Source organism: Pagrus pagrus (assembly GCF_965226575.1).
Source record: "Pagrus pagrus genome assembly, chromosome: 13".
NCBI lineage: Eukaryota > Metazoa > Chordata > Actinopteri > Spariformes > Sparidae > Pagrus > Pagrus pagrus.
This window is the reverse complement of record NC_140197.1, coordinates 30489593-30512352: the sequence shown is the minus strand read 5'-3', so window position 1 is coordinate 30512352 and position 22760 is coordinate 30489593. Positions and strand designations below refer to the sequence as shown.

Below are 22760 nucleotides of genomic sequence, written 5' to 3'. Positions count from 1 at the left end.
GTCATGTAAGGAAACTGAGGCTGCGGGACGTTTTGTTGTTGTTGTTGTTGTTGTTGTTTTGGAGAAATGACGAATCAAAACTTAATTTCAACAAATGTGATCTGGTCTAAGTTCTGCTTCATATCCATGACAACAATTAAGAAAATATCTTAACAGATTGTTTTTAACTCAATTACCAAAAAAAGGGGGAACATTTCCATTTCTTGAACTTTAATCTACAAAGTTAACTATTTTATAAAATGTGCAATCAGAATAAAATGTCCTTCTTGACCTTGGAAACAGTAGAAACAGTAAATAAAATAAATTAACTCAAAGACCACTTACTGGATTTTCAACCAGATCTCTTGTTCTCCAGCTGCAGACGAGGCTGTCGAAATCTCTCTAGTCTTTAATTTTGGCAACAACAGCAGCTCGTGACAAGTTTGGTTTAAACTGTATGATGGTTGCTGTTCTCGTTTATTAGTCTGATAATGAACCAGTGGCTGTTCTGTAAATATGAAATTTTATACAAAACGTTTTGCCCAAGATAATTAATTGTATCCATGAAAATCTATAAACCGTTTCATCGACACACCGATGTACCTGATGACTGAAGCTCATGTTGGATCACCTGGCCCCGACGGTTCTGCATCATAATTCAATAAACACAACTTAATTTATGAATCAGCATTGTATAAAGGAATCAGCTGAACTAGTGAATGCTATAAAACTAGATTTTGACACATTGACCTTCTTATAGAAACAAACATCAAAATCAAGTTATAAAGACTTTGTCTTTTCACAGAACAACTCACTTTCTGTCATTCTTTGGTCGTTTCTGTCCGTTCCTGGTCTCTTGGACACCTACAGGCTCATAATTAGAAGTTTGTGGTTCATCATAAACATTTCATGTGTGCAGGATCACAATAACATTTTAGACCAGTTTATTTCTTAAGGTTAAACTTGACCTCACGTCACGTCCAGCTTGTATTTTTTAAGATGCAGAGGCAATTATTTTCATGAAAGTCAGAATTCTGAGAAAAAAAAGTCAAAATTTTGAGGAAGAAATCAAAATTTAAATTTTTATTCGTTAATCTAATTAATGCTTTAAAAATTTGACTTTCCTCCTCAAACGTCTTTGATGCTAAAGCAAAGCTTATCTATTAATTAACAGTTAACGATAAAACACCATCTCTCCTGCAGGTTTTGCTTCTTCAGCATCATACAGTCGGTGGTATGAAGGTGGTGTCCTCACACCTGTTAGGCAACATTCAGAAGTCTGTTACCAAAGTGACCCCTCAGTGAGAACAAAAGACCAAACACCAGCCAGTATGTTTCACTATATTTATATTATATCATTAAATTCAATGTAGTACCTGAAACTAACCACACAGGGTGGACAGACGACACTGCCCGCCCTCAACACACGGTCCCAGCAAAGAGAGAAAAGAGACAGAGAAAGGCACAAAGAGTTTTGAAACTGAGAAAAGGACACAGAACATGATGATCGGGGGGGAAGAAAGGTGCATATAGACAAATACATGAGCAAAGAAAAGACGGGTGGAAATGACTGGGGAGGTTATGTGGTGCATAAAGAAACAGGCAAGCTCTAAACTGAGTGATGAATGAAGACAGAGCGACACGAATGCAGGCAGAGGCCGATGACGAGACGACAGACACAGAAAGGCACAAGTAGAAAAAGTAGGTATTCATTGACATTTTCTGCTAATTGTATATTTTTTGATGAATGGAGGATGAGGTCGAGGAGGAGAAGACAGCATGAAAGAAGAGTGAGGACACTGTTCAGCCTTGAGAACGAGGCTTTACAGCAAATCTTATATTTTTTTTTTCCTTCTTTTTATCCCAAAAATAAAAAAAGGCACAAACACATTTTCAACTGAATTACAAGATGGAGTCGGAACAAAGTGTTACATGGAGTAAGCATACAAAATAAAAAGGTGTCTTAAAAACAAATAAAATTAATACTATTATTCTGACCGTTATTATTATTATTATTATTTCCATCAATATTATTGTTATTGGTATCATCAATAATTTCTCTCTGAGGAAACGCGTCTCGTCTCGCAGTTTGACAGAGAGCAACAGAGAGAGAGAGAAAGAGAGAGAGACACATAGTGTGAGTGATGCTGCTGAGTGTGTCTGAGGTAAATGTTTCCTGCCTGCTTCAGTTCAGGTGTCACTCAGACCGAAGACGCCACAGTCACCGCTGGGTCGAGACGTCAAACCAAACTCCATTCAAAAAACTGTCAGTTTAAGGCTGACAAATGAAAACATGAGTTCTAAGAGGATTTTTTGTAATGTCTCTTTAAATCAGCATTCAGAACAGATTGTTCACGTTTATGAAGGCCGGTTTTTGAAAATCAAAATTTCCATCTATTGAAAAACAAATTGATCATTTTTGTCTGTTAGAATCTTAAATCTATCAGAAGACATGTTAATATCGGTAACCTTATGGATTTCGTTTTTTTCCCTTTGAATTGAAATATAATTCTGAACCACTTTGATAAATCCATTTCACAGATCAATTAAAATCAATATGAAAACATCTGAGTTGCCAGGTTGTGAAATATCGCATTGGTTTGTGTTTTACTCCTTTGGTGCAACTTATCAAATAAGGCACCCGTTATAAATAATCTCCTTATGTATCGTTAATAAAGCATTTACTACCCAAAAACATGAGTGTTCATTAAGCGATTGCCAACATTTATAGCTGTGTTATTACAAAAGGTACACCAGATCTGGCAACCCACAAGTAGTTATTAATAAGGCTCCTGCCAATAATCTGCACATTATTATTTTAGACTCACTTTCACCTTAATTTTGCCTCATTTTGCTTAATTTTTCACCTTCAAATATCAGCTTCTGAGCTAAAATACATGTTACTAAAAGTCTAAAATACATCTTCTCATCTTCATCCCGTTCTTGACCTTAGAGCAGCCTGTTTTTTGTGTATATCTGAAGTAGTAGTTGTAGTTGTAATGTTAACTTTAGTGTCATATTCAGTCAGTCCAATCGGCCAACAGCCCGAGTTACAGTGTTCGAGTGTCTGGATAAAATCCAATGTTTCTGCTTCTTTGTTACATTTAGACGTTTTAACATCAGACAGCGATCTCATCCAGAGAAGAGTAATGAATCGGCTCAGTGTGAACCGAGTCGGGTTGATTGGGCTCCTGGTTTTGCTGATTGAAGCTCAGTTTAAAAACCCTCCATACATGCCCTCCTTGAAATGTCACTTCTGTCATATTTAAGTCTTATTTTATTTATTATTTTGATGTTAAACTTTAGAAGACGAAATGTTGATCCAATTGTTGAAAACGTGATGTGTCACGTCGTCCTGATGGACTGTAGTGCTGCTGCGCTCTCATTATGTCCTCTGGTGGACGGCTGAGTCTCAAACTGTGTTCATACACCTTTCCATTACAGAAACGGGCCAATCAGTTAATTACTTTAATTTGCGTTTTTATCTCTTTATCTAATCATTGAAACATTCAGTCAGGTAGCAAATTTTTCAGGAAAGCAACGCAGTAACAATTTCAAGCAGTTTCAAGAACTTTATCAAAAATCCCAGCAAGGTTTAGACCTTGAAAGCACATTAAAATTCAAGGATTTCCAGCACCTTGCAAACCGGTTTGAAAGTTTTTAAAACGTCCCAACGACCAAAATCTTCCTCGTAGTTACAAGACTAAACACTTTTAGCAATTGTGTCAGTGAAGCAGGAAACTTCCTGTCATTAGTGTTTTACTGTTATACATTCAACCACGTTGTGATTATTGTTAATCTTAAATTCGGCCAATCAGACACTTCTATACCTTTAAATCTGTTCATTTTTGAATGGAGTTTGGTGTGGCATCGTCTCCGCAGCAGTCAGACTGCAGCGCGTCCGGTCTACCTGCCACAGTACAGGTGTGTGTAGAGTGTGTTTGGCCTCTGGTAGCGTGTGCTGTCTTGGCAGGACCACTGTGAGGTATTGGGGCTGCTGGCTTCACAGGGCTCCAGCTCCTCCACTGTTCAACAAAGAGCTGCTGTGAGGCGTACCGGCAAAAACAAAGCTTATTGGACTAAGAAATAAAATAAAAAGTACCGCGTGTTAGTGTCATAAAGCTGCTCTCACCCGTCTCTCCGTCTGCTTAGTCTTCTCTCTCTCTCTCCTATAGTGTTAGTACTTTTACACCTCCTCCTCCTCGTCTCCTCCACCTTGCTAACAAAATAAAAATACTGGTTATGAATGGCTATGATGTACGCCGCCTCATCCAATCTCACGTTCGCTCACACACACACCGTCACACACACACTCACACACACTCCTCCTCCCCCTCCTGGCCTTCCCTTCATCAGAAGAAGGAGTACTGGTTATCGATGGCTCGGGGCGCCCTCGCTCCCTCCCTCTCCTCCCCCTCCACAGCTTCTAGTTGGCGGAGAGGAGTGTCCCTGTCCCTCTCCTCCCAGTCCTCCACTCCTCCTCCGCTACCACCTCCGCTGCCTCCACTTCCTCCTCCTCCGGCTCCTGCCGCCGCTGTCGTTGTCATTGTCACCACAGCTGCTCCTCCTCCTCCGCCTCCTCCTCCTGCTGCTGCTCCTCCTCCTGCGACCTCCGTCTCATTTCCTCTCTCCTGGGGAGGAGTCGGCGGCGGCGGTCGGCCCGGCGGCAGCGGAGGAGGCTGGGGAGGGCTACGGGGTCTGCTGGTCAAGTCTGCAGGGAGGAGAAACAGACGAGAGGAAGCGAGAAGAAAGAAAAAAAAAGAGGGGAAATGAGAGAAAAGTGTAAATAAAGGGAGGCAGAGGCAGAGGAGGAGGAGAACGAGGAGGAGCAGGACGAGGAGGAGGAGGAAATAAGGTGAAAAGTGTGAGGAGTGAGGTGAGAGTGTAGTCGGAGGAGAGAGGGGTGAGGCGGGGGAGAAACAGAGAAAATGACAGTGAGTGAACGGTTAAGTGGAACAAGTCTGTGGTCATGGAGTCCATGGGAGTCATGGAGGCAGTCCAACTCCAGGAGCACACACACACACACACACACACACACACACACACACACACACACACACACAGTTTTAACACTGCTGGCTGCAACTTGTCATTATTTTCATGTTCACAGATTTAATATTTAACATACAGGTGTAGTGTTCAGACTGCTCGCAAGAAATTAAAGTTACAATAAAGTTTTAAAGGTAAAACAAACGTGTGACAGTTAAATCACAATCTGATGTTCATCGTTTTCCTCGCTCAACTTCGACTGTCTGAGTCAAGCTCGCCCTGATCGGTGCGACACATGAACACAATCACCATCGTGATTCAAAAGGCACATCGTGATGAAATAAAGACCTGAAGAGTCGCGACCGGAACGAGAGAGACGTTCATACGTCAGTCTGAATAATCACATGGATCAAATTAAATCGACTCATTCAGCCTCTCAGTCCCACACACACTCCCTCCCTCTCTCTCGCCTTCTTTCGCTCAGCCGAGTCCGGTCTCACTTACACACAGTCAGAGATGGGGGTTGATGGAGAGTCAGGATGGCGCGTGGTGATGACATCACAGACTGTAGGCCGACTGCCTGCCCTGTCTCGGCCTGCAAGGGATGAGCCAACGGATACAACAGACAACAACAGAGAGGTCAGAATGGTGCAGTTACACAGTGAGCAGGTGGAGACGACTGCAGGCCACACATTTAACACACACACACACACACACACACACACACTCTTTCACTTTTACTGTGAAAGTGAAATCAACAATGCTGATCTAAATTATAATCTGATTATAATCTGATTAGACAGAGATAAAGACTTCAGACATGATGAGGCAGAAGATGAGAGAAGAAGCTGCAGACTACAAACAGTGTGGCACACACACACACACACACACACACACACACACACACACACACACACACGAGAGATGGATTTAGTTTAAACACACACACAGACACTTTTTTTTCCAACCAGCAGCAGAACACCTGACTGAGAGGTTCAAACTTTCTCTAACTAAAGAGGCGCTCCTCACATGTGCAGAACCTGCCTTAGAAACATCATGTTTTTAAGGTTTCTCAGGATCACAGTGATCCAGTGATAGTTGTCTGTACGTCCACAGGTCCACTGCTAACAGGAAGCGCTAACAGCTAATTCAGCAAAGTTTTAATGATGTTTGGAGTATTTAGTTTTAGTTTCTTTGGTTGTTTTTCCGTTTTAAATCAAGTCTCCAGCTCCTTCAGTTGTTTAGCAGAACGCTGCAACTCTGTTTTACAGTGAAGCTCCAGAAATGTTCTGTGGACTACGAGACTTCACCTGACTTTATATCATCAGGAGGAGATGATGGCTGAGCCTGACTTTATATCATCAGGAGGAGACGATGACTGAGCCTGACTTTATATCATCAGGAGGAGATGATGGCTGAGCCTGACTTTATATCATCAGGAGGAGATGATGACTGAGCCTGACTTTATATCATCAGGAGGAGACGATGACTGAGCCTGAATTTATATCATCAGGAGGAGATGATGGCTGAGCCTGACTTTATATCATCAGGAGGAGATGATGACTGAGCCTGACTTTATATCATCAGGAGGAGATGATGACTGAGCCTGACTTTATATCATCAGGAGGAGACGATGACTGAGCCTGACTTTATATCATCAGGAGGAGACGATGACTGTATTTGACCTTTTAGGTGAACTGTTCCTCCTCCATACACTCCTTAAGCTTCAGGGGAGGCTTTCTCTGCTGCTCAAGATGTCTTATTGTCTTTTTTAACTGAAGAATGACGGACGGACAGACAGATAGATGAAGTTTAAAGTCACTCTGAGGCGCTCCTGCTCTCTTTCCAGTATATTATACTTGCTCTCTACATTAAGTTCCTCACAGTGCTATTTGTTATATCTGTGTTATAACAGTGCAGAAGTAAAGACGAGGTGTTACACTGACACTGTGTTTTACTTTAATCTCTGCCGTCGGCATGAAATCAATAGATATACTGCATTTTATAAACTGACCTGACATTAGAAGGATCTCATTTACAGCATTTCCAGTTGGATTAAACTGATTTTATTTTCTTTACACATGAGAGAAGATGAATAAGTGATCGGTTTGTTTTCAGCAGTGGGAACGAGCCGTGTGTTTAATCTCTCTGTGTATTAAAGCGGACGTACTCTTCTTGTTAATGAGATCCGTGTGTGAAGTGTAGCATGAAAGACATGAGATCGACATTTTAAACGGTCACGTCTGAAACTGTGCTTCCTTTCTCTGTTGCTGGTTTTGTTTTTTCTGCCTCGTCTCTTTGTAACGTTGGACGGCTGGGTTCACTCATACCTGGCTGTCGAACAGCGGTGGCACCCACGAAGCTGATGAGCGTGACGTCCGAGGCGCCGCCGGACTCCAGGGGGATCGGGTGCACCCGGAAGTGCTCCAACATGTCGAAGATGGACTGGAACCAAAGGTGCTGCACTCGGCACTGACCGTCCTCGTTCAGGGACAGACGGAGGTGCTGAGGGGAAGATTCAGAGGTCAAAGGTCAACAGAGGAAAAGTTTCTTAAGGATTTTAATTTGAAAACATGTTGGCTGATTATTATCTGGTCACATCTGTGACTGGACACACAGTTATCTTAAAGGTTTCTTGTTTTGTTCTCGTGCTCACAAAAGGTTAAAGTGTAATCACCACAACACACAACGACATCTCTCACGGTCTCACCTTGGCCTTGCCCTGGAAGTTAAAGGTGAGGACGTACTCTCCACGCCGTGTCTCGCTCTGGCGGACCAGGAAGACGCCGTGGCTCGCCGGGCCTCCGGCCAACACCAGCTGAGCAGCTTTGAGACGGGACAGCGTGCCGTGGAACCACTGACACTCGCTGAGCGGGTGCTCCACCGCCTCTGCAGTGGTCGTCTCCGAGAACAGGAAGGAGCCTGCACAGGTGAACGTACGTATGAAAAGTTTAAAAGAAGTAGTTTTTGGTTCAGTTTTTACATTTTCATTGATTTAAACGTCCTACAAGGAGTTTTTAACTTGTTATAAAACAGTCTCAGTTAAATACTGCGGCCTCTTTATGACCTACATGAGTAAACAAGACCATCAGAGAGAAGACTGGTGATTCTTTCTGCCTGTCGCCGGGTCGGAAAAGTCACAAAACTAAAACTATTTTTCAAGGCAAAGTGCTGAGGATGAATTGAGGGAAGAAGCTGCTTTGTAGTCTGGAGGTCGAGCATGAAAACAAAGACGGCGCCAGAATAAACCAAAAACAAAAGCTCTTTGTAGCAGCTTTAAATAAAAACACATCTCTGGATCGTACTCACCTGTGGCGTCTGGCGTCTCAGCGAACGGTGTGCCCAGACTAGCCCCGCCTCCCCCGAGGATCCGGCTGTCTGGTTCGTCGAGAGGGGCTCGAGGCGGCAGCTCCGGTGGGAGAGGATCCATCAGAGGAGAGGAGCCTCCGATGCCTCCGTAACACACTGAGAGAACAGTTCACCAGTTACCCTCATGGATCTGCTCTCACACTGATTATATTCTCACAGGACGAGTCACAAACGTCTCAGAGAGAAGCTGTAAACATCCACCAGCTCATTTACTGCTCAACTTATTGTTATAAAAAGAAGTTTGACTCTGCAGTCACAGTATCACGGACGCACCTTGTGAAAGACGATCGACGATCTCAGGCGTCCCGCTGATGTCCAGCGGCCCCCCACACACACCTTCAGCATCCTCCTGCTCACTGGAGACAGAACGAAGATGCATTTATCAATCAAACTTTATTTATAAAGCATCTTTAAACAAATCTAAATGCAACTCAAAAGTGCTCTACAAGTGATTAAAGAGACTAACGCACACCGACAGCAATAAAAGAAAAAGAAAAAAGACAAAAACAAACGTTAAAATAAACAAATGTTAATAAAATAACAGAATCAAATATTTAAGATAAAAAACAAATGAATTAAAAATAAGTATAAACATTGAAAACCACATAATTTAAAGCTGCTCAGTTCGTCCGTCACTGTTCGTTCTCTACCTGAGACAGATGCCGTTCCTGATGTCGCTCAGCCAGGCTCTCATCTGAACAGCGTCACGCGTCTCGATCACGTACTGCGCCGCCCCCTCCAGCTGCAGGAGCGAAGGGCTCAGGTTTAAATCTCTGTTGGTCATTTAACTAAACGCACCACACTGACATTTCTAACTTTGATACAATACCTTGAAAAATATCAATATTTGATACCATGTTCGACACCACAGGGAAACACTGACACGTTGAGGATAAAGATTTAGATTTTTTTACACAATATACAAAAACATACATTTTTCAATCCGTCCTCCATGACAGCATCTTTGTCCTCAAAAGGACGATGCAGCAGGAGGAGAAGAAACTTCACAGAAACTTCACAGACGACCTGAATCATTGATACGTCTGACATCTGTGGTCAAAATGCTTCAGAGCAGCTGCCAGTGTGGATTTACCCCGAGAGACTCGGCGACGAGAAGACAGAGGGAGTGTGATTGAGGAGTGATGGAGGAGTGATGGAGGAGTGATGGAGGAGTGATGGAGGAGTGATGGAGGAGTGATGGAGGAGTGATGGAGGTGTGATGGAGGTGTGATGGAGGTGTGATGGAGGAGTGATGGAGGAGTCATGGAGGAGTCATGGAGGTGTGATGGAGGAGTGATGGAGATGTGATGGAGGAGTGATGGAGGAGTGATGGAGGTGTGATTGAGGAGTGATGGAGGTGTGATGGAGGAGTGATGGAGGAGGCATGGAGGAGTGATGGAGGTGTGATTGAGGAGTGATGGAGGTGTGATTGAGGAGTGATGGAGGAGTGATGGAGGTGTGATGGAGGTGTGATTGAGGAGTGATGGAGGAGTCATGGAGGAGTGATGGAGGAGTGATGGAGGTGTGATTGAGGAGTGATGGAGGTGTGATTGAGGAGTGATGGAGGTGTGATGGAGGAGTGATGGAGGTGTGATTGAGGAGTGATGGAGGAGTGATGGAGGTGTGATGGAGGAGTGATGGAGGTGTGATTGAGGTGTGATTGAGGAGTGATGGAGGAGGCATGGAGGAGTGATGGAGGTGTGATTGAGGAGTGATGGAGGTGTGATTGAGGAGTGATGGAGGTGTGATGGAGGTGTGATGGAGGTGTGATGGAGGAGTGATGGAGGAGTCATGGAGGAGTCATGGAGGTGTGATGGAGGAGTGATGGAGATGTGATGGAGGAGTGATGGAGGAGTGATGGAGGTGTGATTGAGGAGTGATGGAGGTGTGATGGAGGAGTGATGGAGGAGGCATGGAGGAGTGATGGAGGTGTGATTGAGGAGTGATGGAGGTGTGATGGAGGAGTGATGGAGGAGGCATGGAGGAGTGATGGAGGAGTGATGGAGGAGTGATGGAGGTGTGATTGAGGAGTGATGGAGGAGTGATGGAGGTGTGATGGAGGTGTGATGGAGGTGTGATGGAGGAGTGATGGAGGAGTCATGGAGGAGTCATGGAGGTGTGATGGAGGAGTGATGGAGATGTGATGGAGGAGTGATGGAGGAGTGATGGAGTCGTGATGGAGGTGTGATGGAGGAGTGATGGAGGAGTGATGGAGGTGTGATGGAGGAGTGATGGAGGAGTGATGGAGGTGTGATGGAGGAGTGATGGAGTCGTGATGGAGGAGTGATGGAGGAGTGATTACCTGCAGCAGGAAGGTGTTTTCCTTGTCGGGGACCTCCAGCGCCGTGGTGCTCCTCACATCCACGATGGAGCAGCACGGGACAGTCAGCCGGGGCTTCGATGACTATGAGACAAGTAAAATCAATCACTGGTGTTTCTACATTAGTTTACTGATCAGCTCTCAACACAAACATCTGAAACGTTACTGAATCTGAAACCATTTCATGTCAGCGAAGACGCCGTGACATAGTCCAACACATAACACCTGTTCAGAGCCAGGTGAGCTGATGCCAGTCTTAATGCTAAGCTAAGCTAACCAGCTGTAGCTTCATGTTAACCGTTGAGACATGAGAGTGGCATCAATCTGAACACGTGACTCTCTTCTCTTCAGTGTCAAACTCCTCCTTTAAACAGAGCTGCTGGGGCTGAACTGACGACAGTTACTGTCTCTGCATAAACCCCTTCAACATGTCCCAGTTCAACGTGACGTCTTCAGACTTCTCATTCTATTCCAGCAAACATATTTTGTTTAATATCACATATGAGAGACAAAAATGATGAAATCAGTGAAACGTCAGAGGCAGATTCATGCTGCAAACACTGAATCCAAGAACTACTGCCACCATTTTCAGACATTTCAAAGACCAATCATGTAACTGATTTATAAACAGTGAAATGATGCTGCACCTTCAGCTGCACAGGAGGGAAACACTTACTTTGGGTGGAATGAAGAATTCCAAGTAGTACTCTTCTCCCCGCTCACCACCTTCTCTGTCCCTCTCTTTGAGGACCAGGCGACATTTATGCCAGCGTCCTCCTCTCCAGGGCACGTTCCCTCCGCTGGCCAGAGGCTGAACTGAACCCGCCTGAGCTGCAGCCGATGAAGCTGAGGCAGCGTTGTTGTTGTCCGTACCGTGATGCAGGAGACCGAAGGAGAAGCCAGAAAAGCCGTGGCTTCCACTTAACTCGTCGTTGGATGAGCTGACGCTCACCCCGCCCTCCCGCACCAGCCGGCCAACCTTCCTCGGAGGACCCATGCCGGCGGCGGCAGCGCTGCTCGGGGGCAGCGTGGAGGAGGCGGAGTGAGAGCCGGCGGTGTTCGGGGTGAGGACGGGAGGAGGGGATCGTGACAGGCGGAGTTTCTCCAGTCGATGGCTCCACTTCTCCTTCTCGCCTCCTTCACCGTTGCTCCGCCGCCGATCCCGAGCAGCTTCGGACAGAGACAGGGAGGTGGCGCTGCTTGAAGACGAAGGGGGCAGTGAGGAGGAGGAGGAGTGGGGAAGGGAGAGGGGCATGGACAGAGAAACAGGCATGGAGGAGGTGGGCGTGGGAGGCTGCGTCCCAGAGTTCCTCTTTGAGGTTGAAACCAAGGTAGCGTCCTGCACACCCATCGTGTAGCTGTAGCTGGAGGGCAGCTGGCTCTGGGCCGAGTCACTGGAGGAGCTTCGCCAGTGCAGGATGCCCCGGACACTCCCCCGCACACTACGACCCACACTCCGCAGAGAGAAGCGCTTCTTCAGTTTGTTTTTGGAGGAGTTGGGCGTACTGTTACCTTTGGAGCCCGGCGGAGGAGTGACCGAGGAAGAGGAGGGTTGAATCTGAGGAGTGTGGGAGGGGTCCGCACCGTCCACCTCTGTGGATTCTCCCTCCCGCTCTTCTGGCTCAACGTCCTCCCCCACAGACGCCACCCCTAACCAGCTGTCCTCCTCTTCCTCAACCGGTGCTTCCCCGTTGCCCGGGGCGATCATGGCTCCCCTCTCCTCACGCCTCCCGTTGTTCCCTCCGACTGAGGAGCAACAGGACGACGACGAAGATGGAGGCAGGACTTGGCCGTGGGCGTAAGAGTCTTGAAACCTGTCCCCGCTGCGGTTATCCAACACCAACCGCGTCGGCGCCGGCTTGGATGAGGCCCGTGTCGTGTTAGTCGGAGGACACGGGAGGACGGCTCCCCCAGACGCCGACAGGGGTGAGACGGCTTCCTCTTCCAGGGAAGTAGCATCTGACTGGGGAGCCCAGCTCACCATGTCCTCCCTCCCAGAAGCACAGCTCGGCGGGAGCGCCCCCTCCAGCTCACTCTGGAAGTGACGAACAAAGCGGTCGGTGAAGCGCCGACAGAAAGCGGCGGCTGAGTCTGGGGAGTAGTGGGGGTTCTCCAGGAGAAACGCCCGGAAGTGGCGTGCAAAGTCACCGGCTGCGACGCGGGCGTGGAGCTCACAGAATTCGGTCCAGCTCAGGCAGGGAGAGGGGGACGGCGTGGGGGTGTCTGACAGGGAGGACGGGTGAGCCTGGGGGGGAGGGCTCACCAGAGGTGGGAGAGGAGGGGGCCGGGGGGACAGGGGCAGCAAGGAGGGAGATGGAGGGGAGGGAGAGGGGGAGGGGGAGGGAGGTAAAGGGGAGGAGTTTGTCGCCCGTGGGCTGGGCGGGGTTAACAGAGAGCCGTTCATTGTGATCAAATCAAATCACTTCAAACATACGACAGACAGCTGAAGTGACTGCACAGCTGGGGGGACTGAGGGGGGCAAACACGGCACATTGGTCTAATAAGTTACAAACGAGTGTGAAGTGAAGAGTCGAGCTCAGCCCCATCGAAGAGGAAACACCACAACGCACCAGACTGCTGCAGGACCAGGTCAAATATCTCCAAGGATAAAATTTCTGCTACATTATTTTATGAAATTAAATATCTTATCGTTTCAACAAGAAGAGATGGGGTTCAGACAGCCAGTAAACAGATGGATGGAGGAGGTAAGATGTGTGGGATTCACGAGGTCGGCCGCTTCTTCACCGTCTGTCAAACGTCCGGAGGAGAGAGGACACATCCTGTAGAGACAGAGACAAACTGTGAGAGTGCAAAGAACCTAAAAGTCTGTGGACACAAACATGACACATAAACAACAAGAGAATCCAAACTACTAGTTCACTCAGTCAGTGAAACTAGAGGTGACCAAAGTTCACGGAAAGATAAAAAAATGTTTTGCCTTTCTAAATGTGCACTGGGAGTTTATTCCCTATAAATCTAGAAAGCTTTTAATAAACAGCCTGGAGGGAGAACCAAGGACATGATGGAGTTTAGTTATATATAATAAAGATACAGCAGGGAGCCAATTTATCAAACTGAGGATTTTAAAACCAGGTCTGGTTTGTGATGGAAACCAAAGCAGCTTCATTCTGGACCAAATGAAGACTCCTCGTTGTGGTATAATGATTTCAGCATCTGTAATAGACACAAAATACTCCCATAGTCGTCTGTGGGGCTCCGAGAATCAGATCCAACAACACTTATATCTTTACATTATTATGAATCAATAATCTCATGTTTGTGCTGCTCTAACCTGCCTCTTCCTCCTTGTGTCTCGTTGTGCATGTTCAATGACAGTAAAGGTTTTTCATCATTATTATTATCAGACACTGACGGGTCTTCTTCTACTTCATCATGAGGACTTTTAATTTTGATACTTTCAGTAAATTCAGATGATAAAACAGGATTTTTAGGATTTTAATAGAGGAATTCAGATTTCTATTACAGCTGAACTGATACTGGATTTATGGGGCTGATACTGATTTTAAGACATATTAAATTCCAACATCAATATATCGACACACACACATTTTTTTTGCACTGATGCCTCAAATGTGGTTATCAAACACGTGTGATGAAGATATGTAACAGAGGCTGGATATTTTACAGGATTTAATAATGCTACATTACTCAAAGCATCTTTTCTGTATTATAATGTCTGAAGAAAAGTTTTAATATCAGACAACATGCACACTGACACTGATATAACTGTGAGAGGCCAACATGGGCCAACAGATATATATCTTTGGGATCTACTTGTAATTAATTTAGTTTTATACTTTCTACTCCATTACTTTTAAATGATCTGAATACTTCCTCCACAGAGCAAACCTACATTCTCACTTTTGTACTTTAGAGGATGAAACTGTGAACATGCAGCTGACCTGATGTTTCCTTCTCTGATTATTCTTGCTGACTGATGTTATTAGTAATTACTTATAAACCATTAAATCTATGTGCTGTCTGTGGTCATTAATGAGGCATGTGAGCAGCCTGTCCTCTCTGTCGTTACATGTCATACAAATAAGCCAACAACTGGTGAAAATGACAGGCAGCCCTGCAGATTAATGATGCCAACTACTGCACAATGTGGCTTAAGCATCGTTAAGATGAATATATCACCTCGCTAGCTAAGCTAGCATGAACTAGCAAGCAATGTGTGAGTCTTGCTCATTCAGCTTTCTTTAAAGACGTGTAACGTTCGCTAGCTAACAATAGCTACCTAACGTCCACTTGCTTACGGACCTGCTAATAGTTAGCATCTTTATTCGTAAATGTTGGTTGACTGTAGCTCGTGTCGTGACGACTGCTGTACCCTGTCGCTGAGATGAACACATATTGAATCATCCAACAGCAGCTATCACGAAAGATTCTTTGCGAGCTAAGCTAGCTGTTAACCGTTAGCCAGCTAGCTAGCTATTAATAAACCAGCTAGCTAGCTATCAATATTGCTTCACCACAGTGTTGTGTGTTTTCTCTACCTGTTTATCACAGTCCAATGTTTTCATCCGTGTCTTTTGGTGGAACTGGCGCACATTTCACCTTTCTCTCAGTCTACATAACGGAATAATCATTATCGTAAAGGTTGTTGTTGTTGCTAAATATGAATATTGCTATGCCTTGCCTGGACCCGTTCTTCTCGCACTGCTGTGGTTCTCGCGATAGTTGGAGGCTCCGTGTTGGGTCCTGACAGCTGCCGTTAACAAACCGCTGGATTCACGTCCCAGAACCGTGTCGGTGGACCCGGAGACACACCGGACACACACCGGACACACACCGGAGAAGCAGGCCGACGCCTTCCAGTCGCACCTCCGCCTCACCCCGGCCACAAAGTGAGCGAGTGACCCGGTGCTGGTGGATCACGGAGAGCCTGATCCGTCCTGAGGGTCCCGCATCATCACTGACGGTCACTGATGACAGAGTCCATCTTCTGTCCCGTCATCGATCTGTCTCCTGCAGGACGTCTGAGCCTGGTGCATCATGGGGCTGTGATTGATGATGCTCACGCTGGATCTATGAGTGCTGGAGAGTATCCGAGTACATTTACTCAAGTACTGTCTGAGGTTCAGTTTCATTGATTTAAGTCAAAGCTTGTGCTGACGGACAGCTGTGAACATCTGGAGGAGCAGAACTACCAGAACCGAACACATGATGTTAAATTCATTAATTAAAATAATAATAAGAACAAACACAGACATTAACTCATTTAAAAAAGTGAGATAAGTTGATATTTCAGATTTAATTTTCTTCTGTATCTCTCATCTTTGTATTAATTCACCTTTTTATCTGTTTCTATTTTATTTATTCATGCATTCATTTGCATTTCTCACCTACTCATTTATATTATTTATGTATAGAGCCCGACTGAGACTGAGAAAATCTTTATATCAGCTAGTATTCATTATTTATATCAGTTATATAATATAAAATATAACATAATGTATCTTCACCTGCTTTTAAATCAGTCAAACTATTTATTTTATTATGTCTTTTAAGTATTTTTAGTGTTGTTTGTTGTTTTGCAGCTACAGACCACAGCAGACCACAGTATGTGTCAACTGACCCGATACAAGCGATTCTGATATAATATAATATAATATAATATAATATAATATATATAAACTAATTTCTATTGTTATGAAACACTGTGTGTGTAACGGAGGCAGGATCATTGACAGTCAACAGTAACATGCAGCTCATCAGCAGCTCGTCTGTGATATTAAATTAAACTAATAAATGTTTTGATTCATTAAATGTCAACATTCATTTATTCATCGAGACGTTTAGTACTTTTGATTTTGGCAGTTTCAGTCCTCCATAACCAGGAACAGATGACAGCTGAGAAGTAACTGAGTAAAGCTGCCAGATGATGGTAATGGAGTACAGATTACATGACTTGTAAAGTACAAGTTACCTTCATGTGTGCAGCAGCAGCTTCAGTCAGAGGAGACGACAGCTGTTTAAGGTTTAATGAGACTTTAATGAGTTAAACACAACAACACAGTAAAGTTCCTGTCCTCAGAGACGTGTCCACTCCTCCACCTCATCTCAGAGACGTGTCCACACCTCCACCTCATCTCAGAGACGTGTCCACTCCTCCACCTCATCTCAGAGACGTGTCCACTCCTCCACCTCATCTCAGAGACGTGTCCACACCTTCACTTCATCTCAGAGACGTGTCCACACCTTCACTTCATCTCAGAGACGTGTCCACTCCTCCACCTCATCTCAGAGACGTGTCCACACCTCCACTTCACCTCAGAGATGTGTCCACACCTTAACTTAACCTCAGAGACGTGTCCACTCCTCCACTTCACCTCAGAGACGTGTCCACACCTTAACTTAACCTCAGAGACGTGTCCACACCTTAACTTAACCTCAGAGACGTGTCCACTCCTCCACTTCATCTCAGAGACGTGTCCACACCTCCACTTCATCTCAGAGACGTGTCCACTCCTCCACTTCATCTCAGAGACGTGTCCACACCTCCACCTCATCTCAGAGACGTGTCCAAACCCTCTGAAGGTTTGAAGTTCAGCTCATGTTTGATTTCAGATTGATGATCTTCTGTTCTGATCAAACATGGTCTCACATCCTGTTCCTGATCAGATCATCTCTCTTTATTGATCTCACGGATCAGAACCAGCTTCTCTCTGTGTCGTCACAGGTTGGAGGGAGAGAGAGAGAGAGAGAGAGAGAGAGAGAGAGAGACCTCAACACACATTCATTTGTTCTTGTTCTTCATTTCAGTCATCAGTCAGACTTTCTCTGACTCCTCTGCAGCCTCTCCCCTCACCAGTCCTCACATCCTTCTTCTTCTCCTTCTTCTTCTTCTCCTTCTTCTTCAGTGTCTGTCCGTCCGTCCGTCCTCCCGATGAGACGTGCAGCCGTTGCTGGACGTCAGACAGCCGGCGTGTTCGGCTGCACCAGGCGGCGGCGCTGAGCTGGAGCGTCCTGTGGTGAGCTGCCTCAGAGCTCCTCTGCAGATCAGAGTGAACCAGTAGAGCTGCAGGGGCCACAGCAGAGCGGCCCCCAGGTTACACTGCCACGGGGCCACCAGGGGGACCCGGTACACCGGGATGGAGGCGTACCTGGAACAGAGAGCTGATGTCAGAGACGTTCAGACAGGTGATTGATCCTGACGATCTGAGCTTCATCTCCTCCCCCCACACTGATGGACAGTCAGTGACTGGACTACAAAACACTACTGTATCATAAAGTCGAGTACTTAGTTACTTAGTGTACTTAGTTACTTTCCACCGCTGCGACAGTCGTGGTGGGTCCAGTTACCTGCTGTAGGCGTAGTACAGGTACGGGAAGAGCAGCACCCTGCAGCTGAAGAAGGTGAGCAGCATGACGCCTCCATTGACCCTGTGCAGCAGAGTGTGCTGCTGCTTATACTGAAACACAGAGGAGGAGGAGGAGGAGGAGGAGAGGAGGAGAGGAGGAGGAGGAGGAGAGGAGGGGGAGGAGGAGGAGGAGAGGAGGAGGAGGAGGAGGAGGAGAGGAGGAGGAGAGGAGGAGAGGAGGAGAGGAGGAGGAGGAGAGGAGGAGAGGAGGAGGAGGAGAGGAGGAGCAGAGGAGGAGAGGAGGAGGAGAGGAGGAGAGGAGGAGGAGGAGGAGCAGAGGAGGAGAGGAGGAGGAGGAGCAGAGGAGGAGAGGAGGAGGAGGAGGAGGAGGAGAGGAGGAGGAGAAGAGGAAGTGAGGAGGAGGGGGAGTAGAGGAGGAGGAGGAGAGGAGGAGGAGGAGGAGAGGAGGAGCAGAGGAGGAGAGGAGAGGAGGAGGAGGAGGAGGAGGAGAGGAGGAGGAGAAGAGGAAGTGAGGAGGAGGGGGAGTAGAGGAGGAGGAGGAGGAGGAGAGTAAATATAACAGTACGGTGGCTGAGGAGGGTCAGTGATTCAGTGTTTCTCAGACCTCGAGGTGAGTTCTGAAGTTAATCTTCTTATTTAAAGTAACGAAGCTGTTTTCTCGTCGTCATTAGCACAAACACAACAACACTTCTTTGTCATTAATGAATCAGGAGATAATGAAGTTGTGATCTTGAGGAAACAGATCAAAGTGTCTTCGGTCTGCACTCGTTACCCGGATCAGGACTTTCCCCAGACAGACGGACGGCGTGCTGAGCTCGGCCAGAAACAGAACGCCCTGAAAGAAGTCACCTTGACCCCGCCTCCACAGCTGAGACACACACACACACACACACACACACACACACACACACACAAAAGACATATGAACACTTGTTGACCAGCAGTGAAGCTAAATCTGTAAAATGGCCGTTGTTGCCGTGGTTACCAGTGAGGCGGGGAAGCAGAAGGCCACCATGAAGACGTGATGCAGCACCATGAGCGTCTCTCTGCGCAGGTAACCAATCACAGCAGCTCCCATCGACCTGACCCCGCCCCCCTCCTCCTCCTCGTGACCTTTGACCTGCAGCTTGTGCCAGTAACATAGGAACATGGCGTAGATGTCGTAGGCGAAGTAAGGCGTGGCGAACAGGATGTAGGCCTCAGTCAGCCAATGTCTGAGGAGGAAACAGGAAGTGAGACACACAGACCTAATCATCTGTAAACGTCGCGTTTAAATGTGATTGGTTGGTTGATTGGTTGGTTGGTTGGTTGGTTGGTTGTTTAATTGGTTGGTTGGTTGGTTGGTTGGTTGGTTGTTTAGTTAGTTAGTTGGTTGGTTGGTTGGTTGTTTAGTTGGTTGGTTGGTTGGTTGTTTAGTTGGTTGGTTGGTTGGTTGGTTGTTTAGCTGGTTGGTTGGTTGGTTGGTTGTTTAGTTGGTTGGTTGGTTGGTTGGTTGGTTGGTTGGTTGGTTGGTTGATTGATTGGTTGGTTGTTTAGTTGGTTGGTTGGTTGATTGGTTGGTTGTTTAGTTGGTTGGTTGGTTGATTGGTTGGTTGTTTAGTTGGTTGGTTGGTTGATTGGTTGGTTGTTTAGTTGGTTGGTTGTTTAGTTGGTTGATTGGTTGGTTGTTTAGTTGGTTGGTTGTTTAGTTGGTTGGTTGGTTGGTTGGTTGGTTGTTTAGTTGGTTGGTTGGTTGGTTGGTTGGTTGGTTGTTTAGCTGGTTGGTTGGTTGGTTGGTTGTTTAGTTGGTTGGTTGGTTGGTTGGTTGGTTGGTTGTTTAGTTGGTTGATTGGTTGGTTGTTTAGTTGGTTGGTTGGTTGGTTGGTTGGTTTTTTAGTTGGTTGGTTGGTTGGTTGTTTAGTTGGTTGGTTGGTTGGTTGGTTGGTTGGTTGGTTGTTTAGTTGGTTGGTTGATTGGTTGTTTAGTTGGTTGATTGGTTGGTTGTTTAGTTGGTTGGTTGGTTGGTTGTTTAGTTGGTTGGTTGGTTGGTTGTTTAGTTGGTTGATTGGTTGGTTGTTTAGTTGGTTGGTTGGTTGGTTGTTTAGTTGGTTGGTTGGTTGGTTGTTTAGTTGGTTGGTTGGTTGTTTAGTTGGTTGGTTGATTGGTTGGTTGTTTAGTTGGTTGGTTGGTTGGTTGGTTGTTTAGTTGGTTGATTGGTTGGTTGTTTAGTTGGTTTATTGGTTGGTTGGTTGGTTGGTTGGTTGTTTAGTTGGTTGGTTGGTTGATTGGTTGGTTGTTTAGTTGGTTGATTGGTTGGTTGGTTGGTTGTTTAGTTGGTTGGTTGGTTGGTTGTTTAGTTGGTTGGTTGATTGGTTGGTTGGTTATTTATGCATTTATTTACTAACATATTTATTTCAATCCTTCTTTTCCCTCTTCTTCACTTTTGAATACTTTATACCAGTTAATATACGTGTTGTGTATGTTATTGAGTTTTGGTTTATGTTGTTGTTGTCCCGACACAAACGTCTCAGATGAAACGTTTCTAACTCGTAGGATCGTTCATGTTGAGTTTTCAGTGACTGAACGAGGAGCTGCAGCTCTCAGACTCTGATTTGATAAACAAATGCAGCTCCTCTCCACTTTGACTGGGAAATGAAGGAGCTGCCAGAGGAAACCTGGGATTTACTGACACAACCCCGACACCCCCCCCCCCCCCCCCCCGGCCCTGCCCGGTCCTCCTCTTCATCGTTTCATTTCCCATCATCCTCAGCGTGGAGGATTAGTGAACTCTGGGACCGACTGTGGGACTGAAATAGCTGCTGCTGCTGCTGCCGCTCGGCTCAGGAGATGAATTAGCCTCAGATTGTTAATTAGATTACAGACTCGGAGGTTCGGCTCAAACACACATTCATGAGTCAGTGCTGATGTTATTATCTGTGAGCAGGAGTCTCCACAAACTACACTGAGAATATTAACTGTGATTTTAACCAAAACAATCCCAGTAGAAAACACTTTAAAAGTTTAAATCATTGAAAATATAAAGGAAGTTTTGAATGTGGACTAACTGACAGTTTGGACTCATCAGACTGATTCAAAGGATAAAACTGGCAACATCTAAATAAAATGTTCTCATCATGTTCAGACTCAAAACAACAACACGTCAGTCCGTCTCTGAATACTGTCTGACTTCCTGTTTGCGGCTCATTGGTTCCTATCTGCAAAAAACCTCCCACCTCACATATATATAATTTCATTCAGGAAATAGTGCGTTTGTTGGGCAACAGCATGTGTGTTCATGGTGATGAAGGTGATTTACTCTCTGAATATGAGATTCAGGAAGAAGAGAAATATAGACGTATAGACAGATGGTGAAGAAGTTAAAGAAGCAGGGAAGAAGGATAAGAAAGGGAGGAGGAGAGGAAGAAGAAGGTCCTCACCTGTCCTCCATGACGTCCCTGCAGGACGAGGCGATGATGCACCCGGCTGATGAGGCCATGAGGGCCTGGATGGACGACACCAGACTGAGAGAGTTTAAAATAATATGTTAATGTTAAAACTCAGCACAGCTGCTCCAAAGACACGTTTCCACAGATATGATTCAAGATATTTTGTTGATGATATCTCCCAGGATGCACTGCACCGTTATGAACTGAGTCAAAACAGTTAAAACATCTTAAGGTGGAAAAGAAGGAGGAGGAGGAGAAGAAAAGAAAGAAGAAGAGGAAGAAGAAGAAGAAGAAGAAGAAGAGGAGGAGGAAGAAGGAGGATTGTGTGAACATTTTTCTGATGATTATGATATTTTTTTATCACATTACATCAAAAGATCAGATCATAAAACAGGAATCAGTTTAAAGATGTGCTACTTTGGCTCTGATGCAACGTGTAATCTGAAAAGTAACTAGTAACTACAATAATGATAAATAACAATGCAAAGCTTTGTTTCTGTTGCGCCACAACGTGCTTTACAAAACACACTGCAGTCAAGTTATCAGATAAATGTAGTGGAGCAGAAGTATGAAGGAGCAAAACTGTACTTAAGTACTTAGAGTACTTAGTTACATTCCATCACTGCAAACAGAAAATAACAAACAACAATTCTGACTTTTTATTAATAAACTCTGAAGAGTCGTCTTACAGTCGGCTCACAGACACAAACATTAAGTTTAGCATTAAATTACAGAGTTTAGATTTTTAATGAATGTAAGTCAATGGTGTGTGTGTGTGTGTGTGTGTGTGTGTGTTCTTACCGTGTGGACACGATGGCAGCGTCTCCTTCGCTCCATCCCATCAAGTGTTTCAGAGTCTGTTTGGACAGAACGAAGAGTCCGGGGAAGAAGACGGAGCCGGCCGCCACCAGGGCCAACATGGCTCCTGCTTTCACCTGGGACTGTGTGTGTGTGTGTGTGTGTGTCTTTAAAGTGTGTGTGATTGTGTGTGTGTGTGAGTGCGTGTGTGAGTGTGTGTGTTTGGAGTCACACACTCTCTGGATGTGCTGCGAGTGTAAAATGAGGGCAGGTTTCTAGGAGCTCAGAGAGGAGGATCAGGAGGGAGGAGCCTCCTGCTGCCACCTGTCACCACATGGGGAAGTACTCAAGTAAAAGTACTCTATTACAAGTACAAATGAAGATCCTAATTAAGTAAAAACACATAAGTCATTTGAACATGTACTTAAAGTATCAGTTGTGTTTGTCAATGTTCTGCTACTTTCTACTTTTACTCCATTACATATCTGATACTTAGTTACATTTCAGAGAAGATTTTACATTAAAAAAACA

The 22760-nt window shown here is 45.5% G+C and overlaps 2 protein-coding genes across 7 annotated transcripts; both read right to left on the bottom strand.

The window, feature by feature from the left end:
• Positions 1-1309: 1309 nt before the first annotated feature.
• On the bottom strand, positions 1310-15821 carry sh2b1 (SH2B adaptor protein 1). Of its 6 annotated transcripts, none has more exons than XR_014623988.1 (10): positions 15178-15821; positions 11334-13437; positions 10640-10741; positions 8988-9079; positions 8611-8693; positions 8278-8433; positions 7679-7890; positions 7299-7473; positions 4112-4690; positions 1310-4022 (listed from the first exon to the last, which is right to left on the bottom strand). XR_014623988.1 is itself a non-coding variant. In XM_084372348.1 (10 exons), the coding sequence occupies exons 2-9, from the start codon at positions 13059-13061 to the stop codon at positions 4332-4334; spliced, it is 2907 nt and encodes a 968-aa protein (XP_084228474.1). In that variant the 5' UTR covers positions 13062-13437; positions 15178-15821; the 3' UTR covers positions 1310-4198; positions 4297-4331. The 6 variants fall into 6 exon arrangements, 4 of the variants coding, with proteins under 4 accessions (XP_084228474.1, XP_084228472.1, XP_084228473.1 ...); XR_014623989.1 differs by having other exon boundaries at positions 1310-4004; XM_084372348.1 differs by having other exon boundaries at positions 1310-4198; positions 4297-4690.
• A 1607-nt stretch (positions 15822-17428) lies between these two features.
• Positions 17429-22351, bottom strand: tlcd3ba (TLC domain containing 3Ba; the record flags this gene model as incomplete). The annotated part of the gene is made up of 6 exons (XM_084370605.1): positions 17429-17787; positions 17987-18096; positions 18779-18874; positions 18992-19220; positions 21423-21506; positions 22233-22351. The coding sequence occupies 6 exons, from the start codon at positions 22349-22351 to the stop codon at positions 17541-17543; spliced, it is 885 nt and encodes a 294-aa protein (XP_084226731.1). The 3' UTR covers positions 17429-17540.
• Positions 22352-22760: the final 409 nt, after the last annotated feature.

What these genes read in the sequence shown, in the direction of transcription:
- sh2b1 (XM_084372346.1), bottom strand. Translation starts at nt 13,061, where the DNA reads ATGAACGGCTCTCTGTTAACCCCGCCCAGCCCACGGGCGACAAACTCC. An exon ending in AATTCTTCATTCCACCCAAA is followed by an intron (nt 10,742 to 11,333) that starts GTAAGTGTTTCC and finishes CTTGTCTCATAG; the next exon opens with TCATCGAAGCCCCGGCTGAC. An exon ending in CACCGCTGTTCGACAGCCAG is followed by an intron (nt 4,691 to 7,298) that starts GTATGAGTGAAC and finishes TCCTCCCTGCAG; the next exon opens with ACTTGACCAGCAGACCCCGT.